The 25646-nt window shown below is 33.3% G+C and overlaps 1 protein-coding gene across 1 annotated transcript in view; it reads left to right on the top strand.

The window, feature by feature from the left end:
* Positions 1-25646, top strand: part of Gsk3b (glycogen synthase kinase 3 beta) — a 160987-nt gene that overhangs the window by 126205 nt on the left and 9136 nt on the right. Inside the window, exons 9-10 of the mRNA XM_026393932.2 lie at positions 10227-10413; positions 21904-22002. Coding sequence (XP_026249717.1) covers positions 10227-10413; positions 21904-22002 — 286 coding nt within the window. The remainder of the gene's footprint in view (positions 1-10226; positions 10414-21903; positions 22003-25646) is intronic.

Here is a 25646-nt window from a genome sequence, read left to right as displayed (position 1 = left end):
TTTAAAGGAAAAACAACACAGGGAATTCTGTATATTGAATGAACACAGGAAAATCTTCCAAAAGGCTAACAGATTTGGGTTAGAAAAATATTAGTGATTTTACCTTCTTTGTTCTACCAATCCATATTTCTGTTTTCTGTAATAATCATTTTTATGAAGAAAGAGAAAGTTTTTTTTTCAGTGTAATCTAAGTATTTATCACATGTTATCCTCAGTGTATAACCAACAGATGTAGTGCTGAAATTGAGGTCATAGAATCTTATTTAATAGTCCCTGTCCTTATTTATTTACTTTTTAATTAACACTGCCACCAACATTAGTGTGTGTCATTTTCTCCATTTTTACCCTGGATTATTTCTCTCCAGTAGAACAATTAGCCAGAGTGGTACAAAAGCAGTGATTTATTATAATTAAAATATAGCCAACAGAAGAGCTGTGGTAAATTTTTATGTTTTTAACTTTCCTCTGCTTTCCCAGATTCCTGGCTATTTCTATAACATTTCTAATGTTTCTCAACCTTGAATTATAAAGCCCTTTTACTTAGATTTCCATTCCTGTTCAATGTGTAGAATAATAACTTAATTCTCCTCTCTTTTCCGTCTGTTAAAATTATTGTGCACCCTTCATTCACGTAGTATTCTTTGACATAATTTTGTTTTCACTTTATATAAATGCATTGTATAATAAGCAGATTGTTAATTTCTCGTTGGTAGACACAAACTTGGTTCTACTGTCAGCTAGATGATCAGAAGATGTGATTTTTTTAAAAAAAAGATTATGATTAAAATGAAAACACAAAACTTAAGACACCAAGGGAAAACTTAGCCCCTCTCTCTTTATTTCCCCCAGTTATAATACTGAACAGCAATTTAAGAAATGCTGTGTTATGCTAGGCAGCCAGTGGAATCATTTTAAAAGCATGCATAATGTTGTTTAAAGAAGAGAGTCTACCCTTGGAGTCTGGAAACAAGAATTGCCTTTTCTTTATTGCTCTTCCATTAGAATCCACTTCAATCCCACTTCCTGAAGCTTTGGTCATGGGAACCCTGGTTTCCTGGGCTTCATTGTATTATAGCTAAATCACTGGGACTGGTAGCTGGTATTCTCAAAAACATGGGCAAAAATAAAATTAATGGTAAAACTGTGTTCCACGGAAAAAAGTTAGATAAGGAAATACAGGTATATAGGAAAGTTAGAGGAAAAACAAAAACACTGAGGTAATCCGAGCATGTTGTGTGGCAGGTATCTTGAGGATTTAAAAAGCCATTAAGTTGCCCTTGACTATTACATAATAGCAAGTGCAACCTAATTCATTAAAGTACTTGTGGATTAAGTAGGAAAGGAAATAGGTGCTATGTTTTAAATAGGAACCATTACTGGAAGGTGGGAAAATAAAGTCCTCTGCATTGGTATATATTGTACTTCAAAAAAGAAAAATGAGATTGAAAGCAAAAATAAGTGCTACAAAAGTAGGTTGAGATTGGTTGGAGAAAGAGAAGAAGCTTAATTTCTGCATTTAGTACAGGGAGGAATGGATAGATGACAGGCTATTAGGAATTGAGGATCTAGTTGAAACACTGCTGCTTCCATTTTTTTTTTTTGTAAGACAGTGATTATCTGCCATGTCTTCTTCTTCTTTTTTTTTTTTTAAGAGAGAGAGAGAATTTTTTTTAATATTTAATTTTTAGTTTTTGGCAGACACAACATCTTTGTTTGTATGTGGTGCTGAGGATTGGACCCAGGCCGCACGCATGCCAGGAAGCGCGCTACCACTTGAGCCACATCCCCAGCCCCTGCCATGTCTTCTGATTCTTTTGAAAATAAAACTATAATGCTTATAAGGGTTATTTTAATTATGAATAAATGTGAATATTCTACCTCCATTATAGTCCTCTTATTTGTCCTCTTATTCTGTTTCCACTGGCCTGACTTTAGTTTATACCATTGCCATATCATAGAATTATAAAACTACCTATTACTTCCTGATTGCCTTCCTTCAGTTTTACATCATTTTAATCCTTTCTCCTTGTCGCTGTCAGTGTTAGCTTTCCTAATAGTGTATGTTAGACTCATAGTCCTTCCTATTTTAAATTCTTTCTGATTTCTCAAAGCCTTTAAGGACATTTGGCATATAATACATAAAATGACAATTGGTGATCTGTGTCCTGATTTTTGCCTATCCAATGTAGTTATTAATTGATACCCCTTTATTCTCAAAAGTAACCCAGTTTGGATAACAGATTACTCTGTAACAGTTCTTGATCTTTTCCACTTTTTCTTTCCAGAAAAGTAGGAGACTGTTCTTGTCCTGCTCCTAGCCTTTCCTGAATTATCTAGTTGCTTGAACCTAGTCTCCCAGATTCTCCAACTTCTTCTATCTGTAAATGTATGTTGTAAGACAATGAATTTAAAATGGTGGAATGAATCTGATCAGACTTTCCTATGGACATATATGAATAAATATAACACAGTTAATTTTACCTTTATATATTCACAGTGCACTAATTTTTAAAAAACTTAAAAATTTAGTGTCTAGTTATAGCAGATAGGGATTTCTGAAAAGATTATATATATATATATATATATATATATATATACACACACACACACACACATACTATCATGTAGATATGTATCAACTATTACCCCCTCCCCCTTTTGAGTACTTGATTCTGCTGCCTTTTGTTTAAAATCTGGAGACAAAAAATTTCATTTTGTTCTGGTAGTAAATAATTTTATGAGGTCAGTAAAGTGACAGATAAATGAATATTCTTTCAGAATAATAGAAGTCATAAATGACGTAACTGATTTGTAGAGGAAGTAGATTAGAATCCCAAGGGCTCTGATCTCTTTTAACAGTTATATTTAGTGTTGCTTAATATCTTACGTACATATGGAAGTCTTGTTCAGCTGGTAGCCTACCTTGAAGGGGCCATGCAGTCATGCTGAATTTTCCAGTCTAACCAAAATCCTAATTGTTCCCTAGAGAAACCACATTCATTTCTACCTCTTGTAGGTCCCACCCCCACCCAACATCACCTTTTAGAATGTTCTTTTTTTTTCCCTCTGCTTACGAAGTCTTAACCTTCCTCAAGATCTCAAGTCTCACTTCTCCCATGAAATATTTGCTTGTCTAAGTTCTCCATGATTATTCCTACCATGTAACTTCTGAGGCACCTTACCAAGTCATACCACATGTGTATTCCAGCAGTTGCTAATTTGTTTTATAATGATAATATGGAAGTGAATTACTTTAAAATGTTTGTTGCCAAATGTGGGGCATATAAGATAGTTTAATAAGTGTCAAACCTGCCATATGTTTTATGGGCAATATAAGTCATTGGGTAAGTATCCCCAAAAGCGTTATCCCCATAAACAATCCTTGCATACTTGATTTCTTAGAACACTGTTGACAGTGTGGATGCTAGTATTTCCAACAAAGTAAGTAGGTAATTGAGTTCTGAGGTCTTCAGCTATCAAAAGAATCATTTGATCATTTTAGACTAGACAAGTTATTGGTTATCTATGCTTAAAGCTAAACAAACAAAAAAGAGCCATTACATTTTTTTTTTAGATTTTCTTCTTTTTCTCCTTGCCTTTTCATTACAAAATTTTTAAGAACTTGAAAACTTATCTGTTTCAACCATTATGCAAAATGCCTTCAGAGAGGACTGCAAAGTGCAAAACAAAAATTACTTTATCTGCTGTGTGTGTGTGTGTGTGTGTCTTACTCATTTCATTCACAAGTATCCAAGAAAACATAAACCATGTTGGGAATTTCTGTTGGATCCTCAGATCCAACTGCTTTGTTCTATTGTTTTGGTAAATCACATTTTAAATTATTTCTCAAATTATTACTTAAACCCCCTCTTGCCCTAAACCCTGTATGAATCCATTATCACCTGTCTCATGAGTGCATGAAGTATGTTCTCTACTGAAATTGTACCTTTATCTTTATTAGTGCTAGAATAATCACTTCTCTCCCCTTTTAACATTTTCCTGTGTTAATAGACTTCCTCACTTTTCAGTTTATGCTGGCTAAAAATTCCCATTTTTTTTCAGGAAACCATATACATTAAAATCTATCTCCTAGAGTGGCTAATCTACATGTGAGAGGAATAATGTAAAAAAGTAAAAATACCAAGACATTAATTTAAAGACTGCTTGTGGGGGACAGAGCATGGGATTGGGAGTAGGTTGAAAAAGAAGGCAAAAATCTATTTTTTTTTAATTGTTTATTCTTTAATTCCTGTGTGTTCTATGTAACCAGTGCTGTGCTGGGAACCATAAAGGATGCAAAAGAAGTAAAACATAGTCCAGTTGAAAAGCTTAGTTGAAGCAAGTACTGAAGGACGTAAAATACTATGTAACCATATACTTGATTATGTAATGTAAATGTTCACAGGTGTTTCATATACTGTAGTTGTTATACAGCAGACCTTTAATAAAGGTGATAGAGGGAAAAGAGAAGTCTCCTTATCAATGATAGAAGAGGTGAGCTATTGAAGGAGAATTAGGATTTGCCTTAGGTATGGAAAAAGTTAGGAATTATCATAGCCTGGGTGAATATCTCTTAAGATGGGGGTGTATGGATGAAAAGGAAATATTCCTGTATTTTTGGAAAGGCCAGTCTGACTGTAATAACACTTTTGTGAAGAATGAAAGATTAAAATTATTTAAGTGGACATTGGGAAATCACACTTTGGTGTACTGTTGTACTGTTTCGTCAGTAGATAACATTATAGAAAGAAATTACATTGCATAGTTAAATGATGATGTCTACATATACCTTTTCTTGTGTGTAATGGAGCTCAGGAAAAAATTCATCCTTTTAATTACACAGCTAAAATTCACTGAACACTAACTGTTGTGATGTAATGAAAGGATTCTTCAGATTTCTTAAGTTCAACCTTCTTCACCTTAATTTAGGAACTGATATCTTCAAAGGTTAGAAAACATATTTGTTCAGTAGGCTTGAGCTATGTTGAGTGTGTCTCTACCCTGTTAAATACATAGTATTTAAAGTTGGCTAACGGACTCTCTGAAAGTTAGTTTTCCATAGCTGCTGGTAATCATTTCTGATAGTATTAAAATGAATTACCTCGTATGTCATTGCATCATAAGACCAATCATAAAAACATGTAAAATGCCACCCAAGAATGCTTCTAAAAATAGTGTAGACAGATTAATTATTGAATTATGTTTTACATAAAAACACTTAAGTAGACTTAATTTTCATACTTAATATATACAGTCATTCAACAGATCCATATATTGTCTCACTTCTAATCCTATATTTAGGGTTACAAATTACAAATAATTTTAGATGATTAATAGATTACTTGATAGCCAATATTGGAATTGCTCTTTAGGAATATTTTTATCAGTTTTCAAAATTAGGAGTTTTTAAATTTTGTGTATGACCAGAAAAGTGAGAAGAAGCTGTGTGGAACAGTCATAGTATTTGTCTATATTCTATGAAATTAATTGTTACTGTCCATAACCATAAAAAGTAGACATTTTTATATTGCTCTGATTGGCTGCATAGTACAAGAGTTGGTAAAAGCTGATGCCAAGAGAAGCAGCTTAACTATAGGCCTTGATATGGTTGCATATGATTGTTCATAAATGTCCATTTTAAAGGGCTTTTGATTTAGTCCTAACAATTAGCTGTAGGTTGAACTTCGATGGCCAAAGTATGTTCTAAAACATATAGAGAAAAAAATTGCCTCTGTCATTTTTGAGTTTTCCAAATGCAAATTTATTTTGAATAATTCTTTATTTAAGGATTTGTTTGCATTTGATCAATACCACAGAGACTTCCTTTTTGAAAAAAACTTTTTTTCTGTTAGGTTCTTCTGTGGTCTAGTAATTGTGATGAGAGTTGATATTTATTTCAATTTAATATGTTGCTGCATAGGTGAGGTAGTATTTGAATCACTTTAAAAGTTCATGTCAGTGGTTTGTTTAGTTCTTTTCAATTTTTCCTCTTTTCTTTATTTTTGCTTTTTTTCCTTTTCTTCCCCCCTTACCCCCCTCCCTTTTGTTTTTGCTTTGTTTTATTTCATTTTACTACTTTTGTTGTTAGTTTTTAAAGGGATGTTTTGGGGTCTCCATGGCCTTGCTGCATACTTGGCTGGCCATATTTAGTCTGCGCACTAATTATTAGTTGGCCCAGTTCAGTTTTACTTTGTGCTATCAGTTTTTTTTAAATATGGTTTTCTATTTTTGTCCACGTGGTTGTTTTGAGATTTTTTTTATTCTGATGGGCTGGATTTTAATCCATGTACTAAATTTTAGTCTGCAGACTAAAAGTAATCCGCGGATTATTTATTTTGCAAAATATTTAATTCCCCCACTGGAAACTATCCTAAAAGAATGTTACATTCTCTTAGAATAGCCAAGGGTGTTCACAGCTACTGGTGAGTTCTGCCCTTTTTTTGTTTGTTTGTTTGTTCTCAATGCCTAGACATAATAGACCCTGCTACCTCCCTTATATATTTGGCTCCGTTGTGCCTAGGTGTTGGTGTACATTACTATGCATGTCACCTGTAACTGTGACTGTCCCTTAGTTGTATTGTTTATTGTATACATTTTTGTTTAGCTTTTGGTGGGTGAATTGGGCATATTTGCAGATGGAACTGTTGTTGAATTTGTAGTGCTCAAAGATTTAGGATTTTTTTTTTTCAGTGAGTTTTTCCAAAAAGGAAAGAAATGTTCTCTATTTATTTTTCTTAAGTAATGGGTGCAAGGGTATGAGGGGGCAGAGCCCACAATACACAAAGTAAGTTTATACCCGCACTCCTGAGATGATATGTCAATTTCCTGAAGAATCCTAAAATAATGAGACTGTCAGCAAATAACATCTTTTAGCAGGGAAGTCAATCCAAAACTGGAGAATAATCCGCGGTGGCCTGATCCTTCTTAGCTCACACAAATTGAAAATATCTGGCTTGAAATCTATAGTAATATAAATTAAATATATTTAATACATTTCTCTTGTAACTAATAACTTAGCAAAAAAATGTTTATACTGTGTAACTGGGACACATTAATTGAGAAAAATTAGTATATTGGGAACATATATCTTTAAAAGCAGGCTAATATGCCCCCTCCCAGCCATGTCTATGGATGATAAATCCAGGTCGTAGAAGACCACTTTACTTTGGGAACTTTACTTCTAGATTTCATTTTGATTTTAACTTTTTTTGGTTTTGTATTTTTTTAATAAACACACTGGCATTGGAACATGATAAAATAAAATTTAAATGTTTCTTTACTGTGCCTCACCATTGCACAATCAAAAAAATTTTTTGCATACACTGTGGTGAAATAATTTTTAAAATTTGGACTTGCTACTGTGGAGACTAATGTTTAAAGTTTATAACTGTATAAACATTTTCTGTGTCCCCCTACACCATGGATTTCTTATAACATTGGATATATTTTTCCTTGCTGGACTATTCTCTTTTGGATTGACTTCCCTGTTTGGATTATTTCACTGCATTATCATCTTTAGGATTCGTCAGGAACAGGACATTTCACCTCAGGAGTGCGGGTATGTACTTTATTTTTTTTCCCAAAAAAATTTACAGGGCAGGTCTATAAAACTTGGGTGGGGGGGTGCATTTTTTGAAAGGCTAAACAATTGTTTATTCTTGAAATGTGCTAGTAAAAATGTAGGAAGCTATGATTTCTGTTTTTATTCATTGTATGGTATAGATTTTCTTGTTACATTTTTAGATTGTCAGTCTCCTAGGTGAACCATTGACAGAAATTGTAAAGTTTTAAAATTATTATTCTTATAAGAATAAACATTGATGAAGATTCATGAAACCAAAGGTTCTTAAGTATTGAGCTATTTCAGTGAGTAAGAAATGATGTAGCAGTCGAAACTTATTTATTAAAAGCCAAATTTTAGTAGTTACTGGTTTCCTTTACTTTAGACACAAAGGAAATTCAGAAGAGCTAGTTTCTAATTTGTACAGTAATTTTTGAAAATTGCATACTATCACATCCTATATTATGGTCAGAAATCTAAACTCTGAAAGATACTGGGTTTTGACCCCACATAATTTCCCACTAACCTTTATTCCACTAACCTTTATCTACTGAACCAGGGTTGTTCTTATGAAAAATCTCTCAAAGGATTTAAAGTACAGCAGATATTTTTTTAAAAAAAGAAAGGTTAAATCTTGATTTTTAATGTACGTTCTTGGAATTACTTCTTATCTGTATTATTTTTAGCTCTTTAACTCCATTAGTTAGGATTTCTGACAACATAAGCTAATATATGTCTTAGAACTAAAATGGGTAATCACTCAAAGCCAGTAAAATACCAGGGGCTAGGGGCTTTTTAAACATAATCAGAAATAAGCTTACAGTACTGGTTTATTTATACCTTTAACAAGATAAAGATAATAAATAGGAGTTTGTTATTAAAATATGAATTTTTTATTTTATATAACTCACCACCTAGTTACCTATAGTTGAAGTTTAGAGATATTTAGTTTTTGTTACTGTGTTTAATTCTAGTTATATGACACTATTATTGGTACCGAAGCATTTTGGATTAGCTAGCAAACTAATCTATATACTGTCAAGTAGATTCAAACTGCCCTCAGGAATAAAATATGTCAGTAGTGTTTAATATTTTTATGATAAATTTTCTGAGTTTTTCCTCTGACCATTTTTATTTTGCGTTCTGGATTTGATTATTGTCATATTCGTGTCTCTTAAAGCAAGAGAGGGAAAAATGGCAAATAATAGTGGAAGATCTAAACATTTTAAATAATACGATCGCTTTAAGGTTTCTTTGATGGAGACAATCAAAATTCTCAGAAATAAAGACAAGTCTGTTTTTGACCATACAAAGGGCTTTCTATCATAGCCAATATTGACTAAGACCTTTAAAGATCTGAATTAATTTCTAAGATCCTTATCAACTCAATCTCTCAATTCCCATGGAAAATAATCTTTCAGTAACAAACTATGTGAAAACAAAAGCAAAAACAAGAGAAAGGTAAAAAAGAAAGAAAGAAACTCAACAACAACCAGTTTTCAGTAGTTTTGTAGAAAGTATTCTTATTCTTTTAAATATTTAAAGAACTCTGGTTGTAACTAATTCTCCTACGTTTGGCCTAAGTGAACATCCAGATGTTATATGAGCCATTCTCATTAGGAAATCTTAGCCTCCCAGTGTCCTTCATGCCTTATGCCCTATCACCTCTGCATGTCCTTTCCTCATTTATGGGTCTATTGCCCTCCATTTATGCATGTCTGTTTTTCTTTATATTTCTGCACCACAACTTTTATTTTAGTTGTATGTTTCATTTTTATTTGATTTCAGAGGCTTTTGGACATTTCATTTCTGTTTATTTCTACTCCTTCTTTACCCTTTAACTGGCCATACCTTAGGTTGAAATATATTTTCATAATTTTATGTTTTGATTCATTTTAAGACATTGATGAGTAGAAAGCTATCTCTTCTTTTAATCAAGTTAATTACATTTTATTTCAATATAGCCTTTAGATTCCTATTTCTGTGACTTTTTTTTTTTTTTTTTTTTGTAGCTTTTAATGAAAAAGACAATATCCGCTCCTGAAAAAAGCCCTAGAATATTCATTCAAATTAATTCAAATGAGAGTGATCTGGCCACATTCATGATAACAGTTACTTGAAGAAAACGTCAATCATTTTGTCAAAGTAAATGATAGGCTCTGTATATTGAGAAAATAATACCAATTATTAGCATTAGAAGACCTAGAATAACAGCTTTTCTTTCTTTTTAGGAAAATTATTGATTACTTAATTTGAATAGTGCCATCCATTATCAACAGTTGACACCAGAGAGGCAATCTTTTATTTACTGCCACAGCAGTCAAAACTTTGAAGATTTTTTTTAATGCTCTTTTTGTTGTGCTTGCCTCCAAAACTCAGCCTTTCCCATATGCCTGATATATTTTATATGCATTTTTAATTATATTGTTTTATGTTTAGCTTATGTAGATTTTTCTCTGAGCTTTTCTCATATAGTCTTTAAAATTAGCAGTTTACCCCAGTGTGGCAAATCATATGCAGTTAACTTTTTTTATCCTACAAGGTTCCTTTCTAAAATGCAACCATGTTTTTGTACAGGTGGGAATTAACTCATTACTCAGAGAGCTATTTGCTTAGATTTTTAATAATAAAATAATAATTGTTCTTTCCTCTTTTTGTACTGCAGGTCTTCCGACCCCGAACTCCACCGGAGGCCATTGCATTGTGTAGCCGTCTGCTGGAGTATACACCAACTGCCCGATTGACACCACTGGAAGCTTGTGCACATTCATTTTTTGATGAACTGAGGGACCCAAATGTCAAACTACCAAATGGGCGAGACACACCTGCACTCTTCAACTTCACCACCCAAGGTAATTCCAAACACTAAGCTCTTAACCGTTTCTGGGAAAGGTGCACACTGGATATGGAATGAGACTCTGTTAATGAAAATCTGTGGAGAACAACAGTGATAATATTAGTAAGCATTTATGGAGGTATGAAGCACCCTGTAATTTATTAGTCCAATTTTTGTATGGTCTTGAACAAAATAGTGACAGATAAAATTTTTGAAATAAGGATACTTTCTTTCATTTGTAGCAGATTACATTTAATTTTGGCACATGAAGAGTTTATAGACATTTCATTGAATGAGATTTATCACTAATAAGATTAATATATAATTAGAATTTTTGCCTCCTAAGTATCAGCAACAAGTTTTTAAAACCTAGAAATAAATTGGTGGCTGTATTTTTTTTTTTTTAAAGAGAGGAGAGAGAGGAGAGAGAGGAGAGAGAGAGAGAGAGAGAGAGAATTTTTAATATTTATTTTTTAGTTCTCGGCAGACACAACATCTTTGTTGGTATGTGGTGCTGAGGATCGAACCCGGGCCGCACGCATGCCAGGCGAGCGCGCTACCGCTTGAGCTACATGCCCAGCCCCCTGGTGGCTGTATTTTTATAAATGGATTATTTTATAAGCAAGGGGAGAATTGGAGTCCTGTAACCCCTAAGAACTTATATGAGAGAGATAGACAGAGAAATTTCCATCTTGGTACCCACTACTGCTGCCAAGAAAACATTGAAAGGAAAACTGAGTTTGTGCATTCATTTCTAAAAAACTTAGGGATAGTCATTTCTTCATCATTTCTACATTTTTATGTTCACTTTTTCTTTCTCTCTGATTAAGACCCCCAAGTCATTCATTAATTCATTCATTCAGTCACATTGCTTCTGCTAATGTGATTTTCTTCTTAAACTGAGCATAAAGTTTTTTATTCCAGGGAGATAAAACGAGAAATGGGTGATATGTATCTTGATTACTGAGCAGTAAGCTTAGGCTAAAAAAAATATAGAATGGACATAGAGAACTTTGTGTGACCACGAATGAGAAACTTCCTTTATTCGAAGGTGAATGTGTTTTCCACATATCTAAACTTTTCTAAAATTGAATGTGGAAGGTTGTGTGGCGTAAGTGGTAGATATTGAAGATTCCAGTAGATAGTAAAGCACACTGTAAACGTAAACGATCAATATTTTGTAACACTAGCAATGCTGATACAGTCTTAACTTTAAAAAAAAAAAAAGAATGTAAGCTGATCAGAAACCGTTTGGAATTTAGGGTCCTAATTATCTGTTTTAAGAAGAATATTAGTAAATGGGAGCTACCTTTTAATATTTATAATATAGTTCTTTTCAAAATTTCTTTTCTAACACATATATTGATAAATGATAAATCTTTTCTTTCTTTTTTTTTTTTTTTGTACCAAGGACTAAACCCAGGGGTACTTAACCACTGAGCCACATTCTCAGTCCTTTTTATTTTTTGAGACAGGGTCTTGCTGATGTGCTTAGGGCCTCCCTAAGTTGCTGAGGCTGGCCTCAAACATACAATCCTTCTGCCTCAGCCTCTTGAATCACTGGGATTACCAGAGCATCCACTATGCCTGGCTTGATTATTCTTGAATCCAAGATAATCTCTCATTTCCAAAAATCCCAAACAGATTTGATAACTTGAATATATTAAAGTCATATATTACATAAGGAATTTTGCTTTTTTTAACATCTCAACTTTTATAAAACAATTTCATTCAGATTTTTTTACATGTCTTTTACATCTGTGTATTTGTAATCAAATAGAACTATTTTTTGAACCGTCTAATTTCTTGGGTTAAGTCACCTGAACTTTTTTATATGAAGCATTTTTTAAGTCTATAGAAGGACACCATTGGAAAATCTGAGTACCCATTTGCAGGTTTTATTTTGTTCTATAGGTATATGTTTATTATCTACACAATATAACTGTTCTGGATTGCATTTCAAAGTGATCTCTAAAGGCTTGGATAGAATGACATCTGCACTTGCAGCTGTGGAGTATCAACCTTAGGAACTACTAAGTTAGTGTTAAATTCCTTCTTTTTATGATCATTTTTGTCAAGCGACCTTAAAATTTCACAAACCCATATTGGTTGAGGTTTTTTCACACTGTGCTTCCAAAGAGTACTTTGGAAAGTACTAGTCTTTCCAAAGATTAGTTATTAGAAAAATTATTCTCAGGATATATTTATAAGGTTCACTACAAAGACTCATGTAAATTTTTTTTTCACTGATATTCAGAAAGTCATGTAAAATACTTTGAAAGCCACAGACAGTACGTGTTTATACAGATTACATCCAAATATATATGTACTCTTGATAATCAAGAAAGCCCCTTGTCAGGTGAATAACTTGGTAAAACCTCAAATACTACATGATATTTATGGTAAATAGATTTGTGGGAATAATTCTCCTTGTATTCATATGGTACTTCATTATGTTTGTTCATGTGTATCAAAAATGAGATACTACTTAAACTTCTTTCTTGATCAGATTTAAAAATCCAGAGTTAAGTTCCACAGTTTATGTGTGCCATTTTTTAAGCAATTACATTTGATTCTTTATTCACTAAATTTTTTTATTATTACTAAAGAAAATAAAATTTTTAAAACAAATTCTATGAGTTTCTTAAGCTTTTTTAAAAGCTGAAATAAATTTCATGTAAAGTTAAGAATTTTTTTTTTAAGAAGTAAACAACTCAGTGTTATTTAATACATCCACAATATTGTGCAACTACCAGCTTTATCGGGTTCCAGAACACTTTCATTGCATCTAAAGAAAACCCTGCCCCTGTTAAATGGTCACTCCCCATTAACCCCTCTCCCATCCCCTAGGAACAATTTGTTTTCTGTCTCTATGAGTCTTCCTATTTTGGATATTTTATCTAAGTGGAGTCATAAAATATAGGTTTTTTATATCTGCCTTCTTTTACTTGTTGTTTTCAGAGTTCATCCACATAGTATATATTAGTGCTTCGTTCCTTTTTGTGGCTGATTAATATTCCATCATGCAGATACGTCACATTTTGCTTATTCATTCTTGACTTACAAACATTTGGATTGGCTATTGTGAGGAGTGCTGCTGTGAACATTCATGTACAAATATTTGTTTGAATATTTGTTTTTCATTCTTTGGGTACTACTAAATCACATGATAATTCTGTTTAACTTTTTGAGGAACCACCAAATTATTTTTCTAAGGCTGCACGTTTTACATTTCTACTAATAGTGTACATGAGTTCTAATTTTTTCACATCTTGCCAACACTTGTCACCTTCCTACCTACCTTCCGTCCATCCTTCCTAGTTCCTTTCTTTTTAAATAGCCATCCTGGTGAATGTGAAGTGGTATCTCATTGTTGTCCTAAGATTATTGCAATATAATGGACCAGGACTTGATAAGTGCTTTTTAAAATAAAGAAAAAGCTTAATTTCAAGAAGTCTAAATTAGCTCAAACTATCCATACATGTCTAATATTTATAGAAGTTTTTAAAAATAATGAGTATTATTTTATTTTGGTATTTTAAAATGTAATATTTGCCCATAACCATTTACATTAGAATGATTTAATTTGAAGAATCTACTCATCTCCCATTTTAAAAAGCTGGGTTATGTGAGAGAATGATAGTTTTGTAGGGAAATAAGAGGGAATGGGGGCAGACTGATTATAGACAGAAAAAAGCAGTGATTTAGGAATTCAGGAGAACTAAAAAAGAGTTAAAATAGGATTGGGGCAGCCACAGGGCAACAGGTAGACCCAGGCAGACTGAATGTTTTAAGGTAGAGAGACAAGAATATCTAAAAATTAAGAAGTCAGGTGATGAAATAGAAAAAAGGATTCTAGAAAACAAGATTTTAAAAGACAGTAAAAGGTTGAGAGCAATAAAAATGTCTCTAAGTGTGTATATGTTTTTCTGATTTAGAAGAGTATATATATATATTTGGATGTAATATGTATAAACACATACTGTCTGTGGCTTTCAAAGTATTTATGTGACTTTCTGAATATCAGTGAAAAAAGATGAACATGACTCTTTGTAGTGAACCTTATAAATATATCCTGAGAATCATTTTTCATCAGATTAAAGATATATTAAGTTGGAAGTATCATTATTTTAAAATAATCCCTTCCTCTTTTTTTGTTTCGTTTTTGTTTTAAGTGTTAAAATGCCCTGGTTTAGCAGCCATTCTGAATCTGAGCTGTTATCACTGTTTTTTTCTGAACTTCTAAAGCATTATTGTTCTTAAACACTCCTTCCATATAAGGACATCCAGGGAAGAGATATCATTTGATGGCATTTACTTGATACTGTATATTCTCATTTTGAAGCAGTGTTTCCAAATGGTGATCTTGTTTTCTAAAGCAAAGATATAACTTGTGCGGATGAAACTTTAAAGACTAATGGATAATAATTAAAGAATGATCAGAAATTGTAAATTTGTAACGTAAGAGATTGAAAAAGGAGAATGAATCCCCACTTGATTATATAGCTAGGGAGAATTCAAAGAATCCTTGTTGGGAGTAAGTAGTGAGGATTTTCATTTGCACTCTTATCCCAAATAAAACAAAGATAATCCCTGATACATATACAGTAGGTGTGCTCAGTGAATGTTAGAACATTTGATATGTGGCACTTCAAGTACACACAGAGTTTATTAATTTATACAACCAGTATTTATTGGGCATTTCTAATGCTATCTCTGGTTGTTATTGTTGTTGTTTTAATTAGTAAAGTAAATCTGCCATATAAACCAAATAAGAAATACTAAACACTTGAGTAAAATACAGTGTTATTTTAATTAAAGTAAAACTTACACCAGAATTTAACTTCACTTTGCTATTTATTACAGTATCATGAAAATTAACCATAAACAGTAATTAGTATTACATTCATATAATCACAAGAAATAACTAGAGGAAGGAGAGAGATGAACAAATATGGGACAGGAAACTTTCAGATCCTTCTGACTGCCCGAATCCATACTTCAAGAGAATATCAGACCTGTCTGATTTTTCCAGACCTTTGACACACTCCTTTCTCTCTTTGTCATTAAATATGAAAGGTTGGACATAGCCGAATCAATTCCAGGAAGCAGATGGAATCAGGAAAATTCAATAGGGATCAGTATTATTGTCTGTTCCAAGGCTGGAATATATTAGGAAGTAAGTTGTTTTATGTTTAAAGTGGAGTTTGCCCCTAATTCCACCAACATGCATCTGTAGTCCCAATTTTTTTTTTTACATAATTTGTACAGTTTTAACAATTGAAACAATTTTAGCAAGCATTTGTCCTCATGAAGTTATAGGACAGGATAGGGTTGGGGCTTGGGGTGGGTAAGGATTATCAACCATTCACATTAGAATGACTTAATTTGAAGAATCTACCCATCTCCATTTTAAAAAGCTGGGTTATGTGAGAGAATGATAGTTTTCTAGGGAAGTAAGGTGGAATGATGGCAGACTGACTATAGACAGAAAAAAGCAGTGATTTAGGAATTCAGCAGAACTCGAGAGTTAAAATAGGATATTTGGGGCAGCCACAGGGTAACAGGTAGAGGCAAACTGAATGTTTTAAGGTAGAGAGGCAAGAATATCTAAAAATTAAGAAGTCAGGTGATTAAATAGAAAAAGGTTTCTAGAAAACAAGTTTTTAAAAGACTAAAAGGTTGAAAGCAACAAAAATGAAAAGAGAAAGATTTTTAAAAAGTGTGTAATAATATGTTACAAAAATAGGAGCTGATGAAAACGGAATTGGAAATGGTAGTGAGCAATAAAAATAAGTGATCAAAAAGCCCAGCTCATCAAAAATTTTTTTCTTTCATTTGAAACCACTGGACTACTTACTTATAAATATCATAATAATTTATTATTTATGATAATTAGAAGGTTTTATCATTTTTGCAACAGTGGGTTTTAAACCTATGTTTCTGCTATGAAGTATTAATAGACATAATTATGGTCAGCTTATCTGCCTTTCTGTATCCTGAGCATTTTCTTCTAACTTGTTTTACCCTCAGACATGTCTAAAGTAAACACAGTTTCTCACTGACCTGAGGTAATGAAGTATCTTCTGATATTATTCTTAAATTACTATGACCCCAGAGATGAGGCATTTTGGTCTTTAGATGTGTAATTTATAATAGCAACAATAAATTTATTCGGGATAAAAACTCTTTACATATAGGACACAGCAAAAGAATTGACATCTGACCTATTCTTTAATTTATAAATAATCTAGCATAAAATTTCTAGATAATCAGGCTGTATTCTTCTAGTTGTTGAAATATGAGTCCAGTATATACAGTACAGGAGAGCTTGAGAAAATTTATGAATAGGCTAAGAGAAAGGCAACTATAGTAGTAAGGACAGATAGTGTTGACTATATTCAACTATATTCAATTCAAGGATTTTAGACTAGGAACTGTCAATTTTATTTGAGAATTACTGTAATTTTTTCTGAGGTTATTTGGTCTGCTGTACTACTTCAGACATACTACTAAGAAGAATGTGGAATGGTATAGGAACACTCAAGAAAATTAATACATTGACTAAAAGTTCTTTATGTAGTTTGGGCAGATAGAGTTCCAGGAAAAACCAGATTACTAGTGGTGTACATTATACCAAGGCAATAATGAAGTGCAGCTTTGCATGTGAAAAGAGTAAATCACCTATGTCTAGTGTCCTCTAACTAGTTACTAGAGAATAGTTGTTGTTAGTTGTAGACCTTGGCCAAAGACTATCTCTGCCTGAGTTTTCTCATTTAAAAATCATCGTCATCATCATTTGTCATTATATAGTTGGACTGAAGAATATTTAAGTTTTATCTCCAAATTTTTTATTATAAAAATGAATTGACTCCATAAAGACAAAGAAAAAAATGAGAAATTAAAGCCTCCAATGTAGAACATATTAGAGATACATAAATTAATGATATAAATAAGTACAGGAAAGCCTTAGACTGATTCTCCAGAGTTCAAAATGTTAGCAGGATTATTTTTTGTTTTGTTTATTTTTTCTGATGCTGAAGATTGAGCATCAAGAGAATATCAGAACTGTCTGACTTTTCTAGACCTTGGAATTCATGACCTTTGACACACTCCTTTCTCTCTTTGTCATTAAATATGAAAGATTTAAGGGCCTTGCATATGCTGGTTTTTTGATGAATTGTTTTCCTGGTGTCTCCAGTTGATTGAAGAAATTCTTATCATGCATTAATTTTTCTAGTCTTTTGAAACCTATTACTGTTTTTGTTTTTAACAATGTCTCTAAGGTACTAGTTAGTCTGCTCAGACCCTGCCTGTCTTTTAGTTTCTGAATTCTCAGTTCTCCAAAGTTAACCCTGCTTTCATATTTTGAACCTCCTTGTTCCCTTCATTTTCTCCCTACTCTCATGCTTAGCAAATAGTAGCATACTTTTCAGTTTCAATTTCTTCACACTCCTTCTCTGCTTCAAACATATATATACTTCTTGATCCTGATAAGGACTTTTTGCTTTGCTATTTCTCTCCTCCAAAATGCCACTGGTTTTTTGTTGTTTCACTGCAGTTTGTATCCACACTTGCTGCCTCTATTTCCTTATTTTTTCCCATGAGTAAACAGACTGCTTGAAAGTAGGTAGTAATTGTTGGGAGTGAAAAACAAATGAAGCTATTTTGGACTAATTGTAACAGTCCCATGGAAATGCCCGTGATCTCTCACCATAAAAGGTACAGACTCGTGACAAGAACAGGACTGTAGCAGAAGTTTAAGAAGGCCTCTTCATTCATTCACATAAGCAAAAGCTATGCCAGTTAACAAGTTCTTTTTTTTTTTTTAATTTGCATTTTTCTTTTTTTTTTTATTGTTGGTCGTTCAAAACATTACATAGTTCTTAATACATCATATTTCACAGTTTGATTCAAGTGGGTTATGAACTCCCAATTTTACCCCGTATACAGATTGCTGTATCACATCAGTTACCCTTCCATTGATTGACAAATTGCCTTTCTAGTGTCTGATGTATTCTGCTGTCTGTCCTATTCTCTACTATCCCCCCTCCCCTCCCCTCCCCTCCCCTTTTCTCTCTCTACCCCTTCTACTGTAAATCATTTCTTCGATTTGTATTATCTTGTCTTACAAGTTCTTTAAGGTAGAAAATAACCAACAGATGGAAGCAGTGGATCTTTTAAGGAATGCTTATAATTAAGGAAGAGAAAAAGAACAATGGAGTATAGAAGTTGGATAGATGTAGAACTAGCAGTGATTAAAATTTTAGAACTTAACTATTAACTTTTAGGGTGTTTGACTCAAAAAAGTTCTCTATCTCCTATCCTTCTTTCCCAGGTCTTTGGATGTAGCAAAACCTCCCAAGATCCCAGAGCTTCTTATTTTCTTCTCTTTGCTCTTTATGGGCTACCCATGTCTCCCTATCCAAGGCCAGAATGACAGTATACACACCATTATACATACCCTTACCCCATACTAAGATGGAAAACCATCATGGCTCTCAGCTGGGCATGCAGATACACAGAAGGACAGGTGTAAGGATCTGGTAAGAGAATGTAAATGAGTAGGAGAAAATAACAGTGTGAACCATAAGGAAAGTGACCATTAATCACTGATATCCAGTTTATTTTGAAGATTATCTTGACAGTAGTTTGTTTCATTGTCATGCATTAAAATCTCAGGTAATCTTTTCCCTTTTCATGTTTCTTCTTATATATTGAACATATGGTCAGAGATCTTTTCTGTTTGTTTGTTTATACCAGGCATTGAACCCAGGTATTTCAGTCAGTTTTTTTGATGCTCTGACTAAAGGATCTGATCAGAACAACTATAAAGGAGGAAAAGTTTGTTTGAAGGCTCACAGTTTTAGAGGGCTCAAAATAAGGCTGAACATCATGGCAGAGTGTGTGGCAGAGGGAAGCAACTCACATCATGGTGATCAAGAAGTAGAGAAAGTCTCTACTTTCCAGATACAAATACATACACCAAAGCCACACTCTAATTCCTACCTCCTCCAGCCACACCCTACCAGGGCTAAGATAACCCAATCATTTCTCCTCTGAACTTTATTGCATTGTCTCACATGTGAGCTTTTAGGGGACACCTCACATCCAAATCATAACACCAAGGATGCAGGGATGCTTAACCACTGTGCCACATACCCATACCCATCCCCTTTTTGAGACAGGGTCTCACCAAGTTTCTTTGTTTTTTGTTTTTTTTTTTTTTTTTTTTTGATTGGTTCTTTTAGTTATACATGACAATAGGATTTATTTTGACATAGTTATAAAAACATGAAATATAATTTGTTCTAATTCAGCCCCTAATATTTCCCCTTCCTCTCCCTGTTCCCCTTCCTTTACTGATTTTTTTGCTATTATAGTAGTTTTTTAAAATTAGTGTCTTGAGAATGTACATGATGGTGAGAATCACTCTGGTGTATTCATATATGTATATAGGGAAGTTAGGTTAGATTTAGTCCACTGTCTTTCTCTATTCTGTCCCTCTTCCCCTCACTTTCATTCCCCTTTGTCTACTCCACTGTTCTTTTTTCTGTTGTTGAATGCCTTTCTTTTGCCAGCTTGTTCAATTGTACATTTCTATTTTCATTGACCAGACAAGGATGATTGTCTTTTTTCTGTCTGTATTCTGCAACCTAACATATTATTTTATGCTCAGTGTTAGATGAATGGGTGTGTGGGTAGGGAGGTGGATGAATAGATGAATTTTTTAAAAGCCTGTTTTAGAGGATTTTAATTTTACTGGGGATAGTAAATCTAAATTTCTTTCAGGTTGATTAAGAATAACTATTACATACTACATTAATATTTTTATGTGCCTAGAATCAGAAAGATATTAAGCCATTACAGTTACCAAAAATTTGCTTGTTTGCCTAAGTAAAATATTGTATGTTGAAATTTGACTGACTAAAATAGCTTAGGATCTTCAAAAATATAGCGTGTGTGTGTGTGTGTGTGTATGTGTGTGTGTGTGTGTGTGTGTGTGTGTGTGTATTAGAGAGAAAGAGAGCACGCATCACCATTACATGTCCGATCCACAATATTAGGCTCAATCCATTTTATTTTTATTTTTTTAATTCCTATGGTTAAAACCAGGGCCTTGTACTAGGAGGTAAGCACTGTGACACTGATCTAAATCTCCAAACCCTTAAAATAATTATTTCTTAAGTACCTGTACAGAACTTGATTCTTTAAAGAAAGCTAATCTATGCAGTGGACAGAAATAGCCTTATCACATACAGGTAAAAAGCCTATTTCACAACTTAAAGCTAGCAGTCTTTTTTTTTTTTTTTTAAGTTAAAAAATATAGAATTGAGATGACCACATTGTGCACTCCTATAATCACAGGTACTCTGGAGGTTGAAAGAGAATGATTACAAGTTCAAGGCCAGCCTCAGCAACTTAGACCCTGTCTCAAAATAAAAAGAACTGGGGAAATCTGGGAATAAAAGGGAAAAAAAAATAAGCATTGGTTCCTGCCATACTGAGTCATACCCTGTGAAGTCTCCTGAGAACTTTAGCATTGTATCCCTGAAGATATTCTGTAACAGCCTTTTCAGAAATGGGAATGGCCACCTTTCCCAACCCTGGCCTCACAGTATTCCTCAAAGCCTGTCACCACCTGACCTTGTATGACCTGCTGTCACATAGCATATTCAAGTTGTGAACCATCCAGCTCCTATACTAGTGGGGCATCTAGTCCTTGTCTGCTTGTCTAAATCTGTAATCCAGCACTAGAAGAGTTTAGCACACAAAAATACCCTCAAAAAATACTTGTGAATAAAGATTGAATTTTTGAATGAAAAGAAGGGGGGGATGTAGCTCTGTGTTACAGCATACCTACACCTGAGTTTAATCTCTAGTGCTTCATGCATTCATGCGCAGGCACACACACAACATATGTGTATCTCTCTCTCTCTGTATATACATATGCATATATATATATATATATATATAATTGGATAAAAATATTTTTTAAAAAAGCAATAAGACTTTAAATAGATGTTTCTTAAATCCTGCTTTTAGTAGTATCTAGATAGTTGGGTGGGTTAGCCTGTACATATACTTGTACATGTGCATACACATACAGACACAAAATAGACTGCACTTATATTCCCTGTTATAAAACCTTCACTTTCAATTCCTGTAGTTAAGTACTACCAGAGTTGGATGGCATATTTAAGTCAATGCAAGATGGAAACTTATCTTACTAATATGTTTACTCTCTAACTTTTAGTTCTCAGACATATCTTAATTTTAGCAGATAGCACCTTTTTGTATATCATAACAAGAGTAATGATAGAATAAGCTCTGTTTCTGGGAGCTTACTGTGTAAGTTGATTACTAGCTCATTGATATGGTTTGAGATGGATGTAGGTTCGTTATGTCTTCTTTTTTTGTTAGACTGGTATCTTATTGTTAATAATACAATAATTTCATATACATTTAAGAGTGGGCTCTAATATTTGTGTCTTATCTTCTCTAGAACTGTCAAGTAATCCACCTTTGGCTACCATCCTTATTCCTCCTCATGCCCGAATTCAAGCAGCTGCTTCCACTCCTACAAATGCCACAGCAGCCTCAGGTGAGGATATAAGTGTCTTCTATAAAAATATATTCTGTTTTTTAAAAAGATGATTACCCCTGTTTCATTTCATGGGATAAGTATAAACACTTAATTTCATTTAAATATCCAAAAAGGCACAACCAAATGAGTAAAAGTGAATAAAATACTGCTTTAGTTCCAAAATGCACAAGATAAAAGCATTCCATAAATACTTCATGTATATACTTTATATATAAGATATAAATATCTAATTAATTTCTTGGTTAATATATATCAAATGAGATGCTTATAACAGAAAACAGTTTGTACAATATAATGCTATTTAGGATATTTCACTATAGTTCTTTCTATCCCCTGAATGTTAATGATATTAATATACTGAGGAGGCAAATTTTTAAGTGTACAATATAGATTGGTATAATTTTTAATCATTTGGAAGGGCTAAAGGTATAATGAAAATACATTTAACCAAGTTTTAGCTCCAGGTGTGACTAGATTCTTGTCTAGACTACAAAGTTAGAATTGGAGTGTGCTGCTGGTCCGTAAGCCAGCTAATAACAAGGCCTAATTTCATGAGAATCACTGTTGTTACAAATATTTTGAAAATCCCTAATTCTTGAATGAATTGAATTCCTCCAGAGAATGGCTGGATGCTATTTTACATGAAATTAGAAACATAATAGGTAACACAAATAGGGGCTCAGAATTTGGTGCCCCCCTTTAAAAAAAAAAAAATGGTGGCAGAAGCTTTCGCCATTTTCTTTTAGTTGTCACATTGAAAAAGATCAGACCATATTTGCTTATGGGAATTTATGTTGCAGGAAATAAAAAAAAAAATCTTTCATTATAATTCTTAGTACTCAACAGTAATGGTCAAAATCCATCTCCTATTGTCTGAAATAAAGCAGTTTCTCTCCAGTCTTAATCTTTTTAATCAATTTTTACAATGTTGCTAATAAATATTAAAAAGATTTCATTCTCATTCATGTCCTACCTTCCAGGAAAATTCTATAAAGAAAGTTTCTTTTAGCTCCATTTCCACTAGCACATGCTACCTGGAGAAAATCCTTTGAACTTTACTAATAAGTATTTTATTTGTTTTCTTGATCTATAAAATGTGTATCCTGGAGGGTTGGAGCTTCAGGCATCTGAATTTGACTCCTGACTAAAGGCTAGCTTGATATCTTGTGCCACATCTTTCCTAGGAATAGGAAAAAGAGTTGATGATGCATTCCTAAGGTGAATTTCCTCTCCTTTTCCCTTATTATCATACACAAAATTAACAAAATAATAGTAGAGATTATGAAGAGGAAAAAAATGAAAATTGATGCCTCCTTATAGGTGAAACTTCGATCTCATTAGTATAGTTTATTACTTCAATTAAACATAAGCTTAGGCTATACTTTGATTCTTATGATAGTCTTGTTTGTTCTGTACCAGGAATGACACTAATATCCAAAACGTGGTTTTACAATAGATGCATTTCTATTTGGAACAGCTTGAATAGGATCATCTTAAGTTAGCTGCATATAATAAACAATACATCTCAAACTATCAAAATTTTATCTTTTAGAGGAGCTGACCTGTCATGTGACATTTTTAAACATTTTAAACATTTTTGTCTGGTGAGTGGAAACACACTTAAAATCAGCTTCAGAAAGATTGGTTTGGGGAAGAGTATAATAAAGGAATCAAAGTATACTTAAGTTCTCAAGTGTATTTACACACTTGTACGTGTAAATACAAAAAAGCTAATTTGATTAGCTAAAATATTCTATCTTGCTAATATGCCAATAATAGAAATATTAATTTATTTTAATATTTCTATTATTTATTTATAAAGTAATTATAAATTACTTTATAATTTTCTATTATAAAGTATAATATTTAATACTTTTGTATCTTTTGAGAATTTGAAACATGCTTAGGGCAAATTAGGAACTAAATTTTAATTTTTATTATTTAACTTTAAGTAGCCATATGTAGCTAAGAGCCACCCTATTGGAGAATGCAAATAGAACATTTCTGTCATTGCCACTGGACCATACAATGAGCATTTTTTTTTCAAAAAATATTTTTTTAGTTATAGACGAACACAATATATTTATTTATATTTATGTGGTGCTGAAGATCAAACCCAGTGCCTCACACATGCAAGGCTCTACCACTGAGCTACAGCCCCAGCCCACATGATCATTTTTATAAATTAAAAAGCTTTATCTTTAAACCCACAGTTCTGTAATACTGATTCATGATAGCAGAGCCTTTGGAACCCCACCTCCTATGTTTGTTCTCTGTCCTGTCCTCCCAACATGTTTCCTTCATTTCTACTTTCTTTTTATTTAAAACTTTGGCAACAGTTTTAAGTGTGAGACCTTCCATTCACTGTTCCTTCCACTCTCCATTTACATGTTTAATCAATCATGTTAGGTGCAAGAAAAGTGGATGGGAGTTGGTGATATTTATTGTGGGTGGGCAGTGAAGAGGCAATGAGGAATCAAGGCAAGAACTCTTGAGTTTATGACTTGAGCTTCTAGGTGGGACAGTTTCCCAAACTATCAACACTTACAGACCTCTGAGAATCTGGGGTTGGGGATGGGGGTGGGGAATGAACCATATCCTAGAAAAAAGTATATGTGTAGCAGATATAGAATTTTACATATAAAATTTTATGTAGGATAAAAATCTCAACCTCATGGACTCAGCTAGAAACCTGGCAGCTGCAGGTTCTACCCTTGGCTTTACTATGGCATTACCCAAGTCCTTGTTTATACCTCTGAAATTACATGGAATAAAAATTGGGTTTACCAAGCATAGTAGCACCTACCTATAGTCCCTGCTACACAGGAGACAGACATAGGAGGATCACTTGAGCCCAGGAATTCAAGGCTAGGACATTATAGCAAGACCCTATCTCTTTAAAAATTAAAAAAAAAAAAAAATGAAAGCACAAATTCCCTTTGTAATGTCTGATATAAAAGCCTTAGAACCAAAACCATTCATGGAAAAACAACTGTTCGTCTGATATAATCTTGTTTTATACAGCTTATTAGGTATACATCTAAGGGACTTAGTGATGCTTTCGTAGGCTTGTGAACACAAACCCTAAATGGCATTTAAGTTCTTTGATATATACATATGTATTAGTTATCTGTTGCTACATATCAAGTTACCCCAAAATTTAGCAACTTAAAGCAAGAATAAATGTTGTTTCTGTGAGTCAGAAATTCAGAGGCAGCTTAGCTGTATGGTTAGGGTCTTTCATAAAGTAGATAAAATGTCAACCCTTTCGTCTTCTAATAGCTTGCCTAAGGCTGAAAGATCTGCTTCTGGGATGGCTTGTTCATGTGGTTAGCAGATCTGCACTGGCGTTAGTTACCACTCATCTTGTGGACCTCTCTGTATCTCACATTGTGATAGCCAGCTTCTGTTAGAACTGGTGATCCAAGAGAAAGGGCAAGATGGAAGCCACATGTCTTTTATATCTTAGCCTTGGAGTCATATACCATTATTTTGACAATTTCCAGGGTGGGAAGGGACTGCTTTAGGGCTTGGACACCAAAAGGCATGAATCATTGGGATTATCTTGGAAGGTGACCCACCACAATCTGTAAGGATGATGTTGTACCTTCCTACCTGTGCTTCTTCCCCCTAAAGTTGAT

Source organism: Urocitellus parryii, chromosome 2 (genome assembly GCF_045843805.1).
Source record: "Urocitellus parryii isolate mUroPar1 chromosome 2, mUroPar1.hap1, whole genome shotgun sequence".
NCBI lineage: Eukaryota > Metazoa > Chordata > Mammalia > Rodentia > Sciuridae > Urocitellus > Urocitellus parryii.
Note: the sequence above shows the minus strand (reverse complement) of the source record. Positions and strands in the feature narration are given on the sequence as shown.